This window comes from Typopeltis vanoorti, chromosome 23 (genome assembly GCF_054136105.1).
Source record: "Typopeltis vanoorti isolate ZY-2024b chromosome 23, IOZ_Tvanoo_1.0, whole genome shotgun sequence".
Taxonomy (NCBI): domain Eukaryota; kingdom Metazoa; phylum Arthropoda; class Arachnida; order Uropygi; family Thelyphonidae; genus Typopeltis; species Typopeltis vanoorti.
In genome coordinates, this window is record NC_143571.1 from 70,191,462 (window position 1) to 70,208,568 (window position 17,107).

The following is a 17,107-nucleotide window of genomic DNA, read 5'->3' on the forward strand; positions in this document are numbered from 1 at the left end:
ATCTCCTGGAGTATGGTTCCATCAATGCGATATACTGCTGCTATTCTTTTCACCCCAAAGTGCATAACCTTACACTTTGCCACATTAAATTGACATCCATTTTTCCTAGCCCAGTCCTCCAAACTATCCAAATCATCCTGTAAAATTTTGACATCCTGTGCACTCACAATTGCTCTACCCAACTTTGCATCATCAGCAAACAAGTGAACACTTCCTCTCAGATCCTTTCCAATATCATTGATGAACAAATTGAAAAGCAGTGGTCCAAGAACAGAGCCCTGTGGCACTCCACTAGTCACAAGACATCTTTTAGACTCCACTCCTGAATAAACCACTCTTTGATATCTCTCCTTCAACCACCCTCTTATCCATCTCACCAACCCTATATCTATACCCATCTGCTCCAGTTTACTGATTAGGGTTCCATGTGGTATCCTATCAAAGGCCTTGGCAAGGTCCAGTAGTATCACTGTAAACCCATTACCCCTATCCAGTTCAGCCGTCACTGTGTTATGAAACGTGAGCAAGTTACTGAGGCATGATCTACCCTTCACAAAACCATGTTGTCCCCCATACAATATCCCATTTTCATCTATCCAATCCTGTATTCTTTTCTTGACTAATTTCTCTAAGACCTTGACAATGATTCCTGATATGCTAATCGGTCGGTAATTTACAACAGCAGTCTTGGAACCACCTTTATGCAGTGGAACTATTTTCCCCTCTTTCCACCCGCTCGGGACTAACCCAGACCCAAGACTCAAATTAAACAAAATGGTCAAGGGTACTGACAATTCTTTAGCTGCTTCTCGTACAACACAAGCTGGTATACCATCCAATCCCACAGATGTATTGACATTGAGGTTATGCAATAGACTACTCACCTCCACTTCATTAACCACAATTCCCGTATAATCTACTGGTTTATTCGTTTCTGCAATGTCACCACCTGGATGATATACTTTTGCAAAGTGCTCACTCAGTAACTCAACTATCTCAACTGATTCAGTTACCTCCCTACCATCGGCATTCTTTAAAATCAATCTGCCATGTACATTTTTCCTTTTACTTGCTACATATCTAAAAAACTGTTTAGGATTCTCTTTAGAATGCATGGCCAATGTTCTTTCGTAATCCTTTTTTGCTTTTCTTACCACACTCGTCACCCTTCTGGCTTGCGCTTTTTACCGTTCATGTGCCTGCCAGTCACCCTTCTCCTTAAATTCCCTCCATAGTTGTTTCTTTTTTTGCAACTCAAGCTTAATGGTGTTATTCATCCATTTAACCCCTACTTGATTTATTATTCGGACTCTAGGTATACAGTCAGCCATTGCTTCATGCAAGCACTTCTTAACTACCTCCCATGCACTATCAACTTCTAGTCCTTGCAGTTGTACATGCCATGGCACTGAACCAATCAAACTCCTAAGCTTGTCATACTTTCCAGCCCGATAATTCCACATGTACCCTGTCTTAATTGAAAATTCTACACCTTTAGCCACCCCCCAAGTTAAGACCCTATGATCACTCTCACCGATTGGTGGCAATGTGGTCATATTTGTTACAGCCAAATCCTCAGATGTAATTACTAGGTCAAGCACTCTCTGACCCCTAGTATTTTCCATTACATGCTGTCGCAGATAGTTATCCCTTAATAACCGCATAAAATGCAGTTCCTTCCTCCCGTGTGTCTTCTCCTCACTCCAATCAATGCGACCATAGTTGAAATCTCCCATAATAATCACCCTCCTTCCACCCATTTCTTCTATTTGCTTGTGCATACTGTCTCCACCATCTTTTCCATCACCTGGTCTATAGCAGCACCCAATTGTATATTTAGTTCTGCTAGCCACAATCTCACACCAAATGGCCTCAAATGTGCTCTTTTCTCTATCCTGCAATTCAACTTCTATTCTCCTTGGCTGGAGCTCATCAGCTATCATCAACAATACTCCTTCCCCCCATTTTATTCTCTCTGTCATTCCTGAACACACTATACCCATCACATTCAATCCCACTAGTTATATCATCTACAGTAAGCCATGTTTCACTAATACCTATAACCTGTGGTCTGGAAGTGCCAACCATGGCCAAAAACTTTTCCTTCTTGTTCCTAATACTCCTAGTATTAGTGTACATGAATTTAAGACCTCCATTAGCCCCAACCCTACCTTGATGCCTTATATTAACTATCCCACTCAGATTTGTTGTCCTTATTTGCTCTGGCATATTATATTCATTCTTACATTCAACTGCCTCCATAAGGACTGTATATCTACTCCCCCCCCTTAACAATTCTAGTTTCCCTGAATTTGCACATCCACTACATTCAGCAACACTTTCTCAAGTCTTCTTACACCGTAACCATTCAAATGCAAGCCATCCACCTTATATAGATCCTTTCGCCCATCAAACTCGCTCCACACATCCACAAATTCCACACCACTCATCATACATAACCCACGCATAAAGTCATTCGCAATTATGGCCCTCCTTTTAAACATTTCACTGTCATACCGTGGCAAAAGACTAATCATTCTAATTCTCTCACTCTTTTCTTTTGCTACCTCAAACAATTCATTCAGGTCTTCTATCATTTCCATTTTATCTCCTTTCAAATCATTCGTACCTGCCACAACAATCATTTCTTTCACCCTTTCCTTTTGCTCTCTAATAGACTCAGTTACGTCCTTTATGGTCGCACCAGGTTGGTACGATTTTGTCAAATCCTCTACTAACACACCTCGTACTAACGAGTCTCCATACAGCACTCTATCCTTCATTTTGTTCATGTTCACATTCATACGTCTATTTTTCCTGTCATACCTTTTATTATTGGTTGGTTCATTCAGTCTACTTTTGTTCATGCACTCTAGCTGCTGTTTTGCTCTTTCTATCGCACTATTCAACAACGTGATCTCACTCAATGCATCTATCTCATCTTTTTTGTTCTCTGAGAAACCATTTATACTATCATTCACACTTTCTACATTCACACTCTCACAATTTTCATGTACAACCTTGCCGTTTCTTGTCATATCCCTATTTTCTTCATTCTGAAGGTTGACAAAAATATCACACTCACGATCCGAAATACACTTCAATTCCTCATTCTCCCTATATATATTGCAGTGCACAATCTCATAATCCTTTTACTTGACTAAAGCACAATAAAAGAAAATAAAATTAAAGATATAATTGTATTATTTCTTAATCCCTTACGAGCAATACACAAAAATTACAAACAAAATAAATTGTTATTTTACCTACATAATATATTAAACATAAGTTAATATTTACCATTTTTAGTAGAAAACATCAAATCAAAACTAGAGAAAGAAAAGTAGTGGATATTTTATTTATTTAGCATCACTGAAACTTCTGCTGCTGCTGCATCGCTAATGACAATTAATTTATATCAGGTTTATATTTTGTAGTCTGTAGAAATATGCATGCACTACTAGTTTCATATGTAAGGTTACTCCTGTTACAAGACTTAACAAAGTTCATCACTGAGAACATTGATTCACAAGAATATGTAGATGCAAAAATTGATATTAATGCTGTTGCAAGGATGTTTAAACATACAAAAGTTTCGGGAATACCATTCCAAGTTCTTAGTATCCCTTTTATTATTATTATTATTATTATTATTATTATTATTAAACAAGACCTCATGGAGTCAAAGACTCATCTAGGAGGTCCTTTTATCTCACACACATCTCATCATACCGGGTCTTAAACACATTCAAACTCCTTGCAGACACCACACTCTCAGGCAAGGCATTCCAATCATTCACAACTCTGCACGAAAAAAACCTGCCTCTCACTCCCCTACTCACACCCTCTTTATACAGTTTCCAGGGATGACCTCTGGTTCTCCCCTGATCTCCCACTATTCTCTGTAGAACTTCTCCACCATTGATCCTATAACAACCCCTTACCAACTTGTAGGTCTCTATCATATCTCCCCTCTTCCTTCTCTCCACTAGACTCTGCAAATTACATCTTTTCAATCTTTCCTCATACTCGACATTCCAGAGGTCAGAAACTACCTTAGTCAGTCGCCTTTGGACCCTTTCCAACATCTCTTCATCCTTCTGAAAACCAGGTGACCAAATCTGGGCACAATAGTCCATGTGTGGCCTAATCAAAGCCTTATACAATGGAACAAGAATCTCCCTACTTCTACACGTCAGTGTCCTCCTCATCATTCCCAGAAGTCTTTGTGTTGTCTTCACAATTTTGGCGATGTGACCCCTAAATTTTAGATCCTTATCCACTATCACTCCCAGATCTCTTATTTCCTCTACTTCCAACAATATATTCTCACCAAGCATAAATTCTGCATCCCATCTTTGTTTTCCAAATTTTAAAACCTTACATTTTGCAACATTGAACTCACACCCCCATTTGCTTCCCCAATCACTCAATTTATTCAAGTCTTCTTGCAAGGCCACAACATCTTCACTACTCTTTATGGTTCGTCCCAACTTTGCATCATCTGCAAACAACTGAATATCTCCATCCAAATCTTCACCAATATCATTAATATACAAGTTAAATAGTAATGGCCCTAAAACAGATCCCTGAGGCACTCCACTAGTGACTTTCCTTTTCCTGGATATTGCACCCCCATACACAACTTGTTGATACCTATCAGATAGCCAGTCTCCAATCCAATGCACTAATCTAATATCCAACCCCATCTGCTCTAGTTTGACTGTCAACTTATCATGAGGCACTCTATCAAAAGCTTTTGCGAAATCCAAGTATAGTACTGTGTATCCTTCTCCTCTGTCCAAGGAAGCAGTCACTTTATTGTAATAAGTAAGTAGATTACTAAAACACGACCTCCCTTTAGCAAATCCATGCTGTCCATCAAAGATTATACCATTGTTGTCAACCCAACTCTGGATTCTAGTTCTCACAAGCTTCTCCAACAACTTAACCACAACACCCGACACACAGATAGGCCTATAGTTTGATGCTTGAGTTCGATCACCTCCTTTATGAAGTGGCACAATCTTGCCCTCCTTCCACTCTTTAGGGACTTGACCAAGTGCAAGACTCGTATTAAAAAAATATGTCAAGGCAGGTGTCAACTCTCTGGCACATTCCTTCAGAATACGCGGTGATATATTATCAAGTCCCACAGCCTTATTTACATCTAGTTTACTCAACTCCCCAAACACCTCTTACTCACTTACAGTCAGTCTCTCCTCCCCATCATCAACTGCTCTTAATCTCTCCATGAAGTCACATTCACAAGATTGAAAGATCTTTATGAACTGCTCATTAAGTATCTCCACCACACATTCTGCAACAGCTGTCTTTATACCATTTCCTCCAATCAATGTCATCCTTCCATAATCATTCTTTCTTTTGCTGGCTACATATCGAAAGAACTCCCTAGGATTCTTTTTAGCTTCATTAGCTAACTGCTGTTCATACCTCTCTTTAGCTACTCTCACCAACCAAGTCACTCTCCTTGCCTGGTCTTTGTAGATCTCATGAAATTGGTTACTTCCACTTCTCTTATGCTGCCTCCACAATGCCCTTTTTCTCTGTATTGCATGCTTAATCTCTTTATTCATCCATCTCACACCTACCTTATTTAACCTTCTCACCCGTGGTATACATTTAGACATTGCATCCACTAAATATTTTTTGAAAATCCCCCAAGCTGCATTGATCTCTTTTCCAGCTAACTCCTCATTCCATGCTACACCTGCAAGCTGTCTCCTGAGCTCTTCATAATCACCCCCCTTGTAGTTCCACATATACCCTTTTTTCACAGGGGTCCTTGCACTGCTGGCAACCACCCAAGTAATCACCTCATGGTCACTTTCACCAATTGGTGGATGATTTGATACCTCATTGATAATTACATCCTCCGATGAGATGACCAAATCCAAGACCCTTAATCCTCTTGTGCCCTCTGTTACATACTGTCTGAGGTAGTTATCCCTCAAAAACTCAAGAAACTCATTTTCTTTACTTCCAGTTGCTATCTCTTCATTCCAGTCTATATTGCCATAATTAAAATCACCCATAATGATCACCCTTTTCTTATTTGCTTGGCTTATTTGACTATACATTTCACTATCACCACCATCCACATTACCAGGTCTATAACAACATCCCACCAAGTATTTGATTCTATTCACCTCTATCTCACACCATACTGCCTCAAAACCACTGGCCCCATTTCCCCCTTGCATCTCTACCTTGTATGGACATAACTCTTTCTCTATCATCAATAGCACTCCCCCTCCCTTTTTACCCCTTCTATCCTCACGAAACACATCATACCTTTCCATCTCTATTCCTGTCAGGATGTTATCCTCATCTAACCATGTCTCACTTATTCCGACAATCTCTGGGTGCACAGACTCAATTAGTGCAACCATTTCATCCGCCTTGTTTCTTATACTTCTAGCATTGGTATACAAACACAACAACTCATTTCTGGATCTACAGCTAGTTCCACTGATACCACTCACTCGATGTGATCTCTCCATGCTGGACTGGGGCCATTTCCCTTTCTGCTTCTTCATTTTAGAACCCTTTGCAATTCCATCTGTTTCCTTTTGATCCCTGATCATCCCGTTACTTTCCTGCCTACACATTCTCTCACCTCCTCTTGGAGCATCCACCTTTCTCACGCTGTGTATCCCTGTCCACCCTGAGCCTCCCCGTTTCCCTGCTCCTCTTGCACACCCATTCTCTCATTATCTATACTCATACCACTCACTTCCACATTCATTTCCACTCCTTCAATCTCTCCTGTCTTACTCTCCTGCTCTTCCACAGTTCTCTCACACTTTTCCCACACTTCTCTCTCTGTTACTCTAGTCTCTAATCGATCCTTTTCAATATTTTCCAAGTCAACTTTGAAAACAAATTTCTGCCTCCAAATTGAGCTACTTTGAAAATCAATCAACTGCATTTCAAAATCTTCCATATTTATCTACGAAAACATCTGCAAGTTTATTTGAAGATGATTTCATGTCCTGTAGTTTGAGGTTCAAGTCATTTAAATGCTTGCAAAAATTTGTAATAAACATCAGTTTACAAACCCACATGATGTCATACATTTCTTTATAAGCATTTGTTGATCAGTCAAAAAGAGATTTATCTCATCCAGGCATTCAACAAATCGTTTCTGAACAAGACCTTGACTAAGCCAACGGACATTGTTGTACATTATTAGTCCATTGTACACCGAATCCACTACATTCGATAGATTCTGAAATTGTCTTTTATTCAAAGCAAGTGCAGAAATGTAATTAACAACCTTGGTTACTGTTTGTGTCACTTCTTGAAGTTCCTTTAAGCCAGCGTTTGTACATAAATTCTCCTCATGTAGGATGCATTGAAAACCTATTAGTGGATGATCAACATGTTTTGCAAACAAATTTACAAATTCTGCTTCCCTACCAATCATGCTGGGCACACCATCTGTTGTGATGGATACCACTTTTGAAATATCAATTTGCCGAATAGTTATTCGTTCCTAACTGCTTTACATATTTCAACCCCACGTACACTCAGATAGTGTTACAAGGTTAATCATCTCTTTGCTTAATTCGTCATTCATCCTTACAAAATCGAGCAAAGATTGCCAGCCTAGCTGATGATATAATGTCTTTGCTCTCATCAACACAAATAGAAAAGAACTTACATGAAGCCAAATCTTTTGTTAATTACTCTGTTGTATTTCTTTCCAACTTACGTGTTCTATCCTTAATTGCTTCTCTACTTAAACAATTCTTTAATGCGCTGAATAATTTTTACCTTTTCTGAAAGATTGTCAAAAAGGAATGGAGCACATTCTGGCCATGCTTCCCTAATATACTCCCCATCAGTGAGTGGTTTTCCACGTTGGGCAATAACTTTTGAAATCTCAAAACTAGCAGCAACTAAATTGGAACTAGGCTTACCTGAAATAAATTTCATCAAAATATTGGACTATTTTTTTTGTCTTGCTCAGTTCACGAGAAATTAATTCTCTTTGTTCTTGGCTCACTTTTGCTACTTAATTTCTTATGAACAGTTTCAAAATGTCTCTTTACAGAAGAAGTATATCTTTGCTGGTGGTTGTGACACTCTGCTCAATCTGTAAAGAGCAGGAAGCAAATAAATAAATATAAGGAAGCAATTAAATAATTGCTTTATTTATACAGCTTTCGGATTATAGGATGTAAAAATATGGACAGAGACATATAGACACTGACAAAATTATAATCTGGACTCGATCTCATCATAATCACTCTCTGCATATACCAACTAAGTTTAAGCAAACCAAAAATTAGTACAATTATAAGCCGACCTACACACACATGCAAATGAAAGAGAAGGGTACGCATGCAATCTAATCATGTGCAGACAACACTTCATAATCCTGAATATTGATAATATATTTCACATTGTAGCTTTAAAAATAACTTACTGTATTTACTGGAATATAACTGGCCCTCGCGTATAACTCGCACCCCTGATTTTACTTTACCAAAAAAAAAGAAATCGAAAAATTTCGCGTAAAAGTTTAATCACGTTCACGTCAGGGCGATAGTGACTACTTCCCGTGGCAAACTACGCACCCTCCCTACTAGCCAATATGTCTGCAGATGCAAATAAAAGCAAGTTGTTTTATTGCATCACTGAACATGATAGAAACATTTGCAGTCTGTGTAATATATTTCTCAACAAATAGTGCAATTAGAGACAGCTGGGATAAAAATGGCACTAACTAATGAATCACATGTTCCCTTCCCACAGAAACTATGCTATTTAGCCTCAAGTAAAACCATATGCTGCACTGGCAAACACTAAAAACTAGATGTGTGGGAGTCTGTCTCCCCAGCTCAAATACAGAGTAACAATAAAAATCAACAGAAAGTGTTAAAATTCGTAAACGTGTTGAAGCTAAGAAATATATAGTGAATACTGTTATGGCACCTTTTGAATTTGGTTGAAGAGAATTAGCATTTCAATTCAAAAATTGTCTGCTGACTTTTATCCTTGACTCATGCGATCTTTTGTTAATACCTCACCAATCATATGCACATATCTTTACTTGCCTAGTACCATAGCTGTCTATTCATTAGTCATTCCTGAAGGATTCTTCATTAAGTATCTCAAGTCTTGTAAATTACTGGTAATTTTTGCTTGAAATAATGGGAAAGCAGATGGTGCTATTTTGGTAGGATGCACACAAGGAAACTGCTCTCTAGGCAGGAAATAGCAATTGCAATATATGCGGGGATTTTATGAAAAAAAATCGAAAACTTTAGTTTCCGAAAATCCCCACATATATCTCACACCACGATTTTTAGCTTTAATTTTGGAGAAAAAAGTGCGAATTATATTCGAGTAAATATGGTATGTTTATGGCAATGTAAAGGAAATTTGCTTTTACATTTAATAAATTAAACATATTAATTGACAATAAATACTTCCAATCCATATTTTAATGACTTATGATTTAATAAAATCCAAATACAAATACACTTTAGAAAACGCATATGTTCTTTACGAAACATGAAAAGATATATCAAATGATGGTTAAGGAGTCATGCCATGTCTGGATGCCTGACGAATAATGCAACAACTGAACTGGACAAAACTTGTACATCAGTATATCGCAGAGATATAGATGGCTTGGAAATAGGATGTTTGTTTCTAATTTTCTTATTATTTATTATTACTGAAACAGTTGGTAGGGTTTAATTATTTATTGCATTTTTATTTGGTATAGGCGTACTTAATAAAATTGTATTAATTAAGTTAAAATATGTCTCAGCAAAGATGTTTGAAATGTATTTTTTTAATTTAATTATTTTTTAAGATGAGTCCTGGGTTGCATGCCGGAAAAAAGTCGTTGACATGCCAAGTTTGGCAGTTGTGTTAAGGGTTGTCCACCCCTGCTCTGGAATAATCATATATAAAGAATATAATAAATATTTTTTCAACGGTTTCGATAACGAGCCAAATGATATAAATGTGTAACAGATTAGAAAAAACTAATGATGAATCAGGCATTTTAAGGGTAAAAACGAAATCATGTTTGTTAATTTTTATACACTGCATAAACGCATCAAAAGGGTTAAGCAAAAATCCTGATATAACAGAGAAACACAGAGATATTATTATTACTGGGGGCCCTAAAATCCTGTTGATGGCCTTAGTTATAAGCAAAATTAGAAGAAGGAATAAAAAATAAAAAAATACGTTTCCGCAAATGTGTACCGAATGTGCGCTGCTGAGAAGCAGCCACCACAGTACTTTATTGATTTATAGGCAATAAATCAATAAAGCAATCACCTTGCCATGTGTTTTATTTTTAAGAATTTGAATTATAGCATGATATGTAAATATAATAGTTTTGTTATATTTATATTTTATTTATTTTAGTTGTAAGTATAGTTGTTAAAAAATAATTATTAATTAAGTAATAAAAATTGCTAAGTTAGCATAAATAAAACAATCGTCGACAAATAAAATTGTCTCAGGTGAGACCCAAAAAAGTGCCCCCCCCCCTGCTACGCCACTGATTAGAGATAAAGCTGGTAATCAAAGAGTAGAAACCACAGGAAGAAAGTTCTGAAAAAATTAGAAGAGTGAACAATGGTATCAGTGGATGAATCACATGAAAAATTCTATTAGGAAGGACTTAATATTGTTAGCATATAAGAATGTGCAAGCAGAGCTAATATATTGTGGGGATTTGAAAAGTTAGCAAAACAGGTGGTTTCAGATAGGTGATAAAAATTCTCCGTCTCCTAAACACTTTTATAAATATTTTTGCCATAAGTGAATTTGAATCTGCATTCCTTAGTAGTAAAGTGAACTAGCCATGTGGCCACCCACACTGCATTTTCTGGTAAGTGACTATTATAATTTTAAGCAAATTCACTGCTGTTGTTTAATGGCATTTACTCTCTTGTATTCAGTTGGAGAATGCCTGCATTCTAACCAAGCATAACATTTTACAAATTGGCTATAATAGTTTAAGAAAGGTTTGCTTGCCTCTTAACAAGTACCTAAATTACAAAGAAATTTATGGTGCAAAATATATATAATCTATCAGTATTGAGTATATCTTATAATTTTAACTTTCCTTTCTTTTCTATGTTGTTTGCTGTTCCGAAGATGCAGCACCAGTTTTCCATTTTGTATTTCCTGAAGAAACTTTGCAGCCGGGACCATTTGTTTCTTTAAAGTGTGTTGCTTCTGGAAATCCTCTGCCACAAATAACATGGACTTTAGATGGTTCTTTATTACCAGAAGATCAAAGGTTTCGTGTTGGTGATTATATTACAATGCAAGGTCGTGTTGTAAGCTATGTAAATATTACTTCTGTAAGAGTGGAAGATGGTGGAGAGTATGAGTGCCATGCACGGAGTTCAGTTGGCACAATCAGTCATGGTGCGCGGCTCAATGTGTTTGGTTTGCCCAACATCCGTCCAATGAAGGATGTGTCTGCTGTTGCCGGAGAAAGTTTGGTGCTTCGGTGCCATGTGGCTGGATACCCTATTGAAACAATCACATGGTCAAGAGGTAAAATATTGCTAAATAGGAATAATCTATATCTGTAGCATTCAGTTTGAATTACTTTCATTAAAAACTGTTAATTTCTTTTCCTTTTGCCTACATCATGCTATTCTGTTTACAAATTCCTACTGTCTATACAGATGTTAAATTATTTGCTAATTTAATACTTTGCTATATTTTGCAGTACAACTGAATTCTTACAATGATTAAGGATTTACTTGCTAATATTATTTTGGTATTAATTAGAGAAATTAAAAAAATACTAGTGAAATATTATCATCTTGCTTATTTATATACGTGAAATTTTCTATTTTAATGATATTCACTATGTGAACTACAATATGTTACTCATTATCACAGCAACTAAGCAAGTCAAAAGCAGCCTAGAACTTTTTATGACTTTTTTTTCATAGGTTTCTTTACTTTATTGTTACAGTAATCCTTTAATTATCTGACCACAGTAGGATATCAATTTGCAGGTGGGGAAAACTGAATGTGCAATTACATGGTACTGTATACTGCCACTCTAACCCCTTCAGGGGTTGGTTAACTGAAGGTCAGATAATCGAGAACTTACCATTTTAGTTCAACAACCTCCAGGGAAGTGAACAGACTCATCATGGAAATCTCACTCAAAATGAGGAACAATTCTGTCATGTTGAACCTTAAACTCATTGATACTTCCAGTGTTCACTTCTCATGGAAAGGCTTAGACGTTGGTTATGCATTTTCACTATATTATTTCAGGAAATTACAACGTACTAGGATATACATTAAAATAAATTTTAATATATTTCTATATTTCGGCAACGTCACGCTGCCATTTTCAAGAATTTAGGTACAAGATACGTGCACGCAGGCACAGCAAAACAATAAATGAGCAAGAAGTATGAAGCTATTCTTTCTCCTAAAGTCCTGATGGTGCCCTCTAGCAGGCAATGTTGGTATTCTTGGGCGATTGGGCTGAAGGTCTTCTGATGTAGGTTTCCCAAATTTGGGGAAGTCTCATGCAGCCAAATTTGTTGAGGTTTGGCTCGTTTCTTAGGGCTGAAGCTGATTCTATGAAAAGCCTTTCATATCTGTATTTGCTACGGTGTATTATCCTGGCCTTTTTCCACCGTATTCTATGGCAGGTATCCAGAGCATGGTCAGCAAGACCAGAGTGGCTGTATTGGTGAAACCGGATGTAGTCCTTGTGTTCTGAAATTCTGATATTTGCTGTCCTGCCTGTTTGGCCAAAGTAGGACAGCTTTACAGCTGCAAGGGACCTGGTACACACCAGGTAGGTCTAGGGGGGGGGAGGTTGGTCTTTGGTTGAGCAGATAAGGGATGCCAATTTTTTATATGGTTTGTAAAAAGAAGTTAAGTTATGTTTTTTTAAGATTTTTGTGATTTTTTCTGAGGTGCCTCGGATATAGGGTATGGTGATGGATTTAGAGTAATCCTTGTTGTGAGGGGGAAGGGGGGTTGTGGTTTACTGGTTTTAATATTTTTTTTGGGGGGGGGGGTAGCCATTGGCTGAGAACGTGTTGAGGATGTGGTTTAGTTCTGTGGTTAGGGCATTGTCATTCGAGCAGATAAGTTTAGCCCTGTTGTGTAGTGTCTTAATGACTCCATATTGTTGTGAGGGGGGGGGGGGGGGATTGTTGGTGAATGTATCTGCCTGTATGGGTGGGTTTTCTATATATTGAGAAAACCAAGGTTCCATCAGGCTGGTGGGTGACTAGTGTGTCTAAGAAAGGAATGCAGTTGTTTTTTTCCTCTTCCAGGGTAAATTTGATTCTGGGGTGTTGGTTGTTAAGTGTGTTAAGAAGGAGAGGAGTGCATCGGAGCCATGTGGCCAAATAGCGAATACATCATCTACATAGCAAAGCCAAATGGTTGGTTTTTGTGGGGCAGAGTTCTAGGCTTGCTCTTCAAAAGTCTCCATATAAAAGTTGGCCAAAGGCGGGGAGAGTGGAGAACCCATGGCTGTCCCCTCTATTTGTTTGTAGAATTTTCCTTGCCAAACAAAATAGCCTGAGTTCATTGTGAACTGAAATAGGGCTGTGATATCGGAAGGAAATTTAGCTTGGATTAGCTCTAAGGATTCTTTGAGTGGGACATTTGTAAATAAGGAGGAGACATCAGAAATGACCATTATGTCAGTGTGTTTGAGTGTAAGGTTTTCTATGCTGGCTTTGAAGTGGGCTGAGTTTTTTATGTATGAAGGTGTGTTGCCAGTATAGTGTGAGAGAGCTTTGGCCAAATGTTTTGCTAGTTTGTATGTGTGGGAATCAATGCCATCCACTATGGGACGTAATGGCACATTTTCCATGTGAATTTTTGGGAGTCCATAAATACGAGGTGGCGGGGGGTATGGAGTTATATGGTTTTAGTTTGTTGGTGATTTCCACAGGCCAAGAAGTGACCTTCTTAAGGAGCCTGTGGAGTTTTCTAATTTGTGAGTTGGTGGGATTGTATTCGATAGGGAGGTAAGTGGCACGATCTAACAATAGAGATTTCAGCTTACCTGTGTAATCTTTTTGGTTCAGCAATACTGTGGCATTCCCTTTGTCAGCTTTGGTGATTATTATTTTCTTGTTTTTCTTTAATTCTAATAGAGATTTAATTTCTTTACTGGGCATGTTGGTTTTAGGTGGTTTGGCTTTGGTCAGAACACAAGCTACATCCAGTCTAATATCGTTGGCGACGTGGCTTGGGAGGTGTCGGATCCCACGTTCAATCCGTATCATGATATCCTCAGCAGGTATCAAATTCACCCTGGGAAGAGGAAAAAAAACAACTGCATTCCTTTCATAGACACACTAGTCACCCACCAGCCTGATGGAACCTTGGTTTTCTCAATATATAGAAAACCCACCCATACAGGCAGATACATTCACCAACAACCCCCCCCCCCTCACAACAATATGGAGTCATTAAGACACTACACAACAGGGCTAAACTTATCTGCTTGAATGACAATGCCCTAACCACAGAACTAAACCACATCCTCAACACGTTCTCAGCCAATGGCTACCCCCCCCCAAATATTAAAACCAGTAAACCACAACCCCCCTTCCCCCTCACAACAAGGATTACTCTAAATCCATCACCATACCCTATATCCGAGGCACCTCAGAAAAAATCACAAAAATCTTAAAAAAACATAACTGAACTTCTTGTTACAAACCATATAAAAAATTGGCATCCCTTATCCGCTCAACCAAAGACCAACCTCCCCCCCCTAGACCTGCCTGGTGTGTACCAGGTCCCTTGCAGCTGTAAGCTGTCCTACTTCGGCCAAACAGGCAGTACAGCAAATATCAGAATTTCAGAACACAAGGACTACATCTGGTTTCACCAATACAGCCACTCTGGTCTTGCTGATCATGCTCTGGATACCTGCCATAGAATACGGTGGAAAAAAGCCAGGATAATACACCGTAGCAAATACAGATATGAAAGGCTTTTCATAGAATCAGCTTCAGCCCTAAGAAACGAGCCAAACCTCAACAAATTTGGCTGCATGAGACTTCCCCAAATTTGGGAAACCTACATCAGAAGACCTTCAGCCCAATCGCCCAAGAATACCAACATTGCCCGCTAGAGGGCACCATCAGGACTTTAGGAGAAATAATAGCTTCATACTTCTTGCTCATTTATTGTTTTGCTGTGCCTGCGTGCACGTATCTTGTACCTAAGTTCTTGAAAATGGCAGCGTGACGTTGCCGAAATATAGAAATATATTAAAATTTATTTTAATGTATATCCTAGTACGTTATAATTTCCTGAAATAATATAGTGAAAATTCCAGTGTTCACATGACATTCTACATAAAAAATATCAGTTCCTCACTTCCCTCTCTTTACACAATTTCCAGCAACGAGTTCTTGTTCTTCCTCTCTTTTTATAATCTAAGCATAAGCAAACAAAGTTTGCGCATGAAGTAACTTCACGACTGGACTACTTGTATATAGAGGCTAATGACTTCATGTCAATTGCCATAGTAGCCCATAATGCAAAGCATATACAACAAGGTGTGACACCTTTTGACTACTTGTGTTTGGAAATATGACTTCAGCATTACTTCAACCTTGGTATCACTTCTGGGTCTGGCTCTCACTGATGAAACCTCAATAAAAGTTTTACAATATTGGTTGGAAAAATTATTTCTGAGTAATTCAATGATATCTCTTACAGCATGTAAAAAGTGAGACTATATCCAAACTGATCATAACCAGCCCACCAACATTTAAAGACTACACTATTCATTGCATGGTTGATCATTTTCTAGATTGCTACACATGGGTGTGTATGCATCCCATGATTTAAAAATGTGGCAGGTGAGAAGCACTGGGAGACAAGTATTTCAATCTCAGAAATTATCAGCGGGATATAGTGCTTCAGAAATGGATAAATGTCAATTTTTAAATACCAGTAGTGTGGGGAGAGAGAAAATAATATAAATTATGTACATATTCATTTGATATTGGTCAGTGTGGCAGAGAGAGAGAGAAATGGCTTGTCTGAAGGCCATGAGTGTGTGTGAATGTCAGTTGAAAGCAGTATGTGTGGAGAGAGAAATAGAACTGCTGAGAAAGGAGATGGAAAGAATTGAAGACTGAGTGAGGAGGGTGAATGAAGAGATTAGGTGGCTGAAGAGGTTGGCTAAAGCAAGAAGAATAAGTATGAAATTGGAGAAAGTCAAGAGAGTGTGGAAGCAAGGGATAGAGATGAGGAAAAATGGAAGAACAGAAAGGAAAGAGAGAGAGAGACTGGAACAGACAGTCAGTTGTGCCAATGAGAGTAGGATCAGGAGTCGTTGACAAGGTCTTGAAGAAAGTAGTCAAGGGAAAAATACAGGAATGGATTGATGAAAATGAAATACTGTACAGGGGACAGCATGGCTTTGTGAAGGGTAGATAATGCTTTAGTAACTTGCTTAAGTTTTATAAAACAGTGACGGCTGAACTGGATAAGGGTAATGGGTTTACAGTGATACTGCTGGACCTGGCTAAGGCCTTTGACAGGATACCACATGGAATTCTAATCCGTAAACTGCAACATATGGGAATGGATATAGGGTTGGTGGGTGGTTGATGGAGAGATATCAGAGAGTAGTTTATTCAGGAGTAGAATTCAAAAGACTGCCTGTGACTAGTGATGTGCCGCAGGGTTCTATTCTTGGACCACTGCTGTTTAATTTGTTCATTAATGATATAGAGAAGGAACGGTTCATTTATTCTCTGATGATGCAAAGCTGGGTAGGGCAATATTGAATGCAGAAGATGTCAAAATCTTGCAGGATGATTTGGATAGATTGGTGTTCCGGGTTAAGGAGAATGGATGTCAATTTAATGTGACAAAATGTAAGGTTATGCATTTTGGGGTGAAAAGATTAGCAGCAGTATACCACATTGGTGGAACTGTACTCCAGGAGATTGATGAGGCCAGGGACTTGGGAGTGTTGGTGGATAGGGAGATGAAGTTTAGGGGACACATCACAAAAGTGGCAAAATCAGCTTATCTAATTACTTGGTTGCTGAAAAATACTTTGATGAGC

The 17,107-nt window shown here is 38.3% G+C and overlaps 1 protein-coding gene across 1 annotated transcript in view; it reads left to right on the forward strand.

The window, feature by feature from the left end:
• LOC150093941 (cell adhesion molecule Dscam1-like) overlaps positions 1-17,107 on the forward strand; it is a 1,598,688-nt gene that overhangs the window by 174,913 nt on the left and 1,406,668 nt on the right. The window contains exon 6 of the mRNA XM_090412925.1: positions 11,158-11,565. Within this exon, the coding sequence (XP_090269051.1) occupies positions 11,158-11,565 (408 nt within the window). The remainder of the gene's footprint in view (positions 1-11,157; positions 11,566-17,107) is intronic.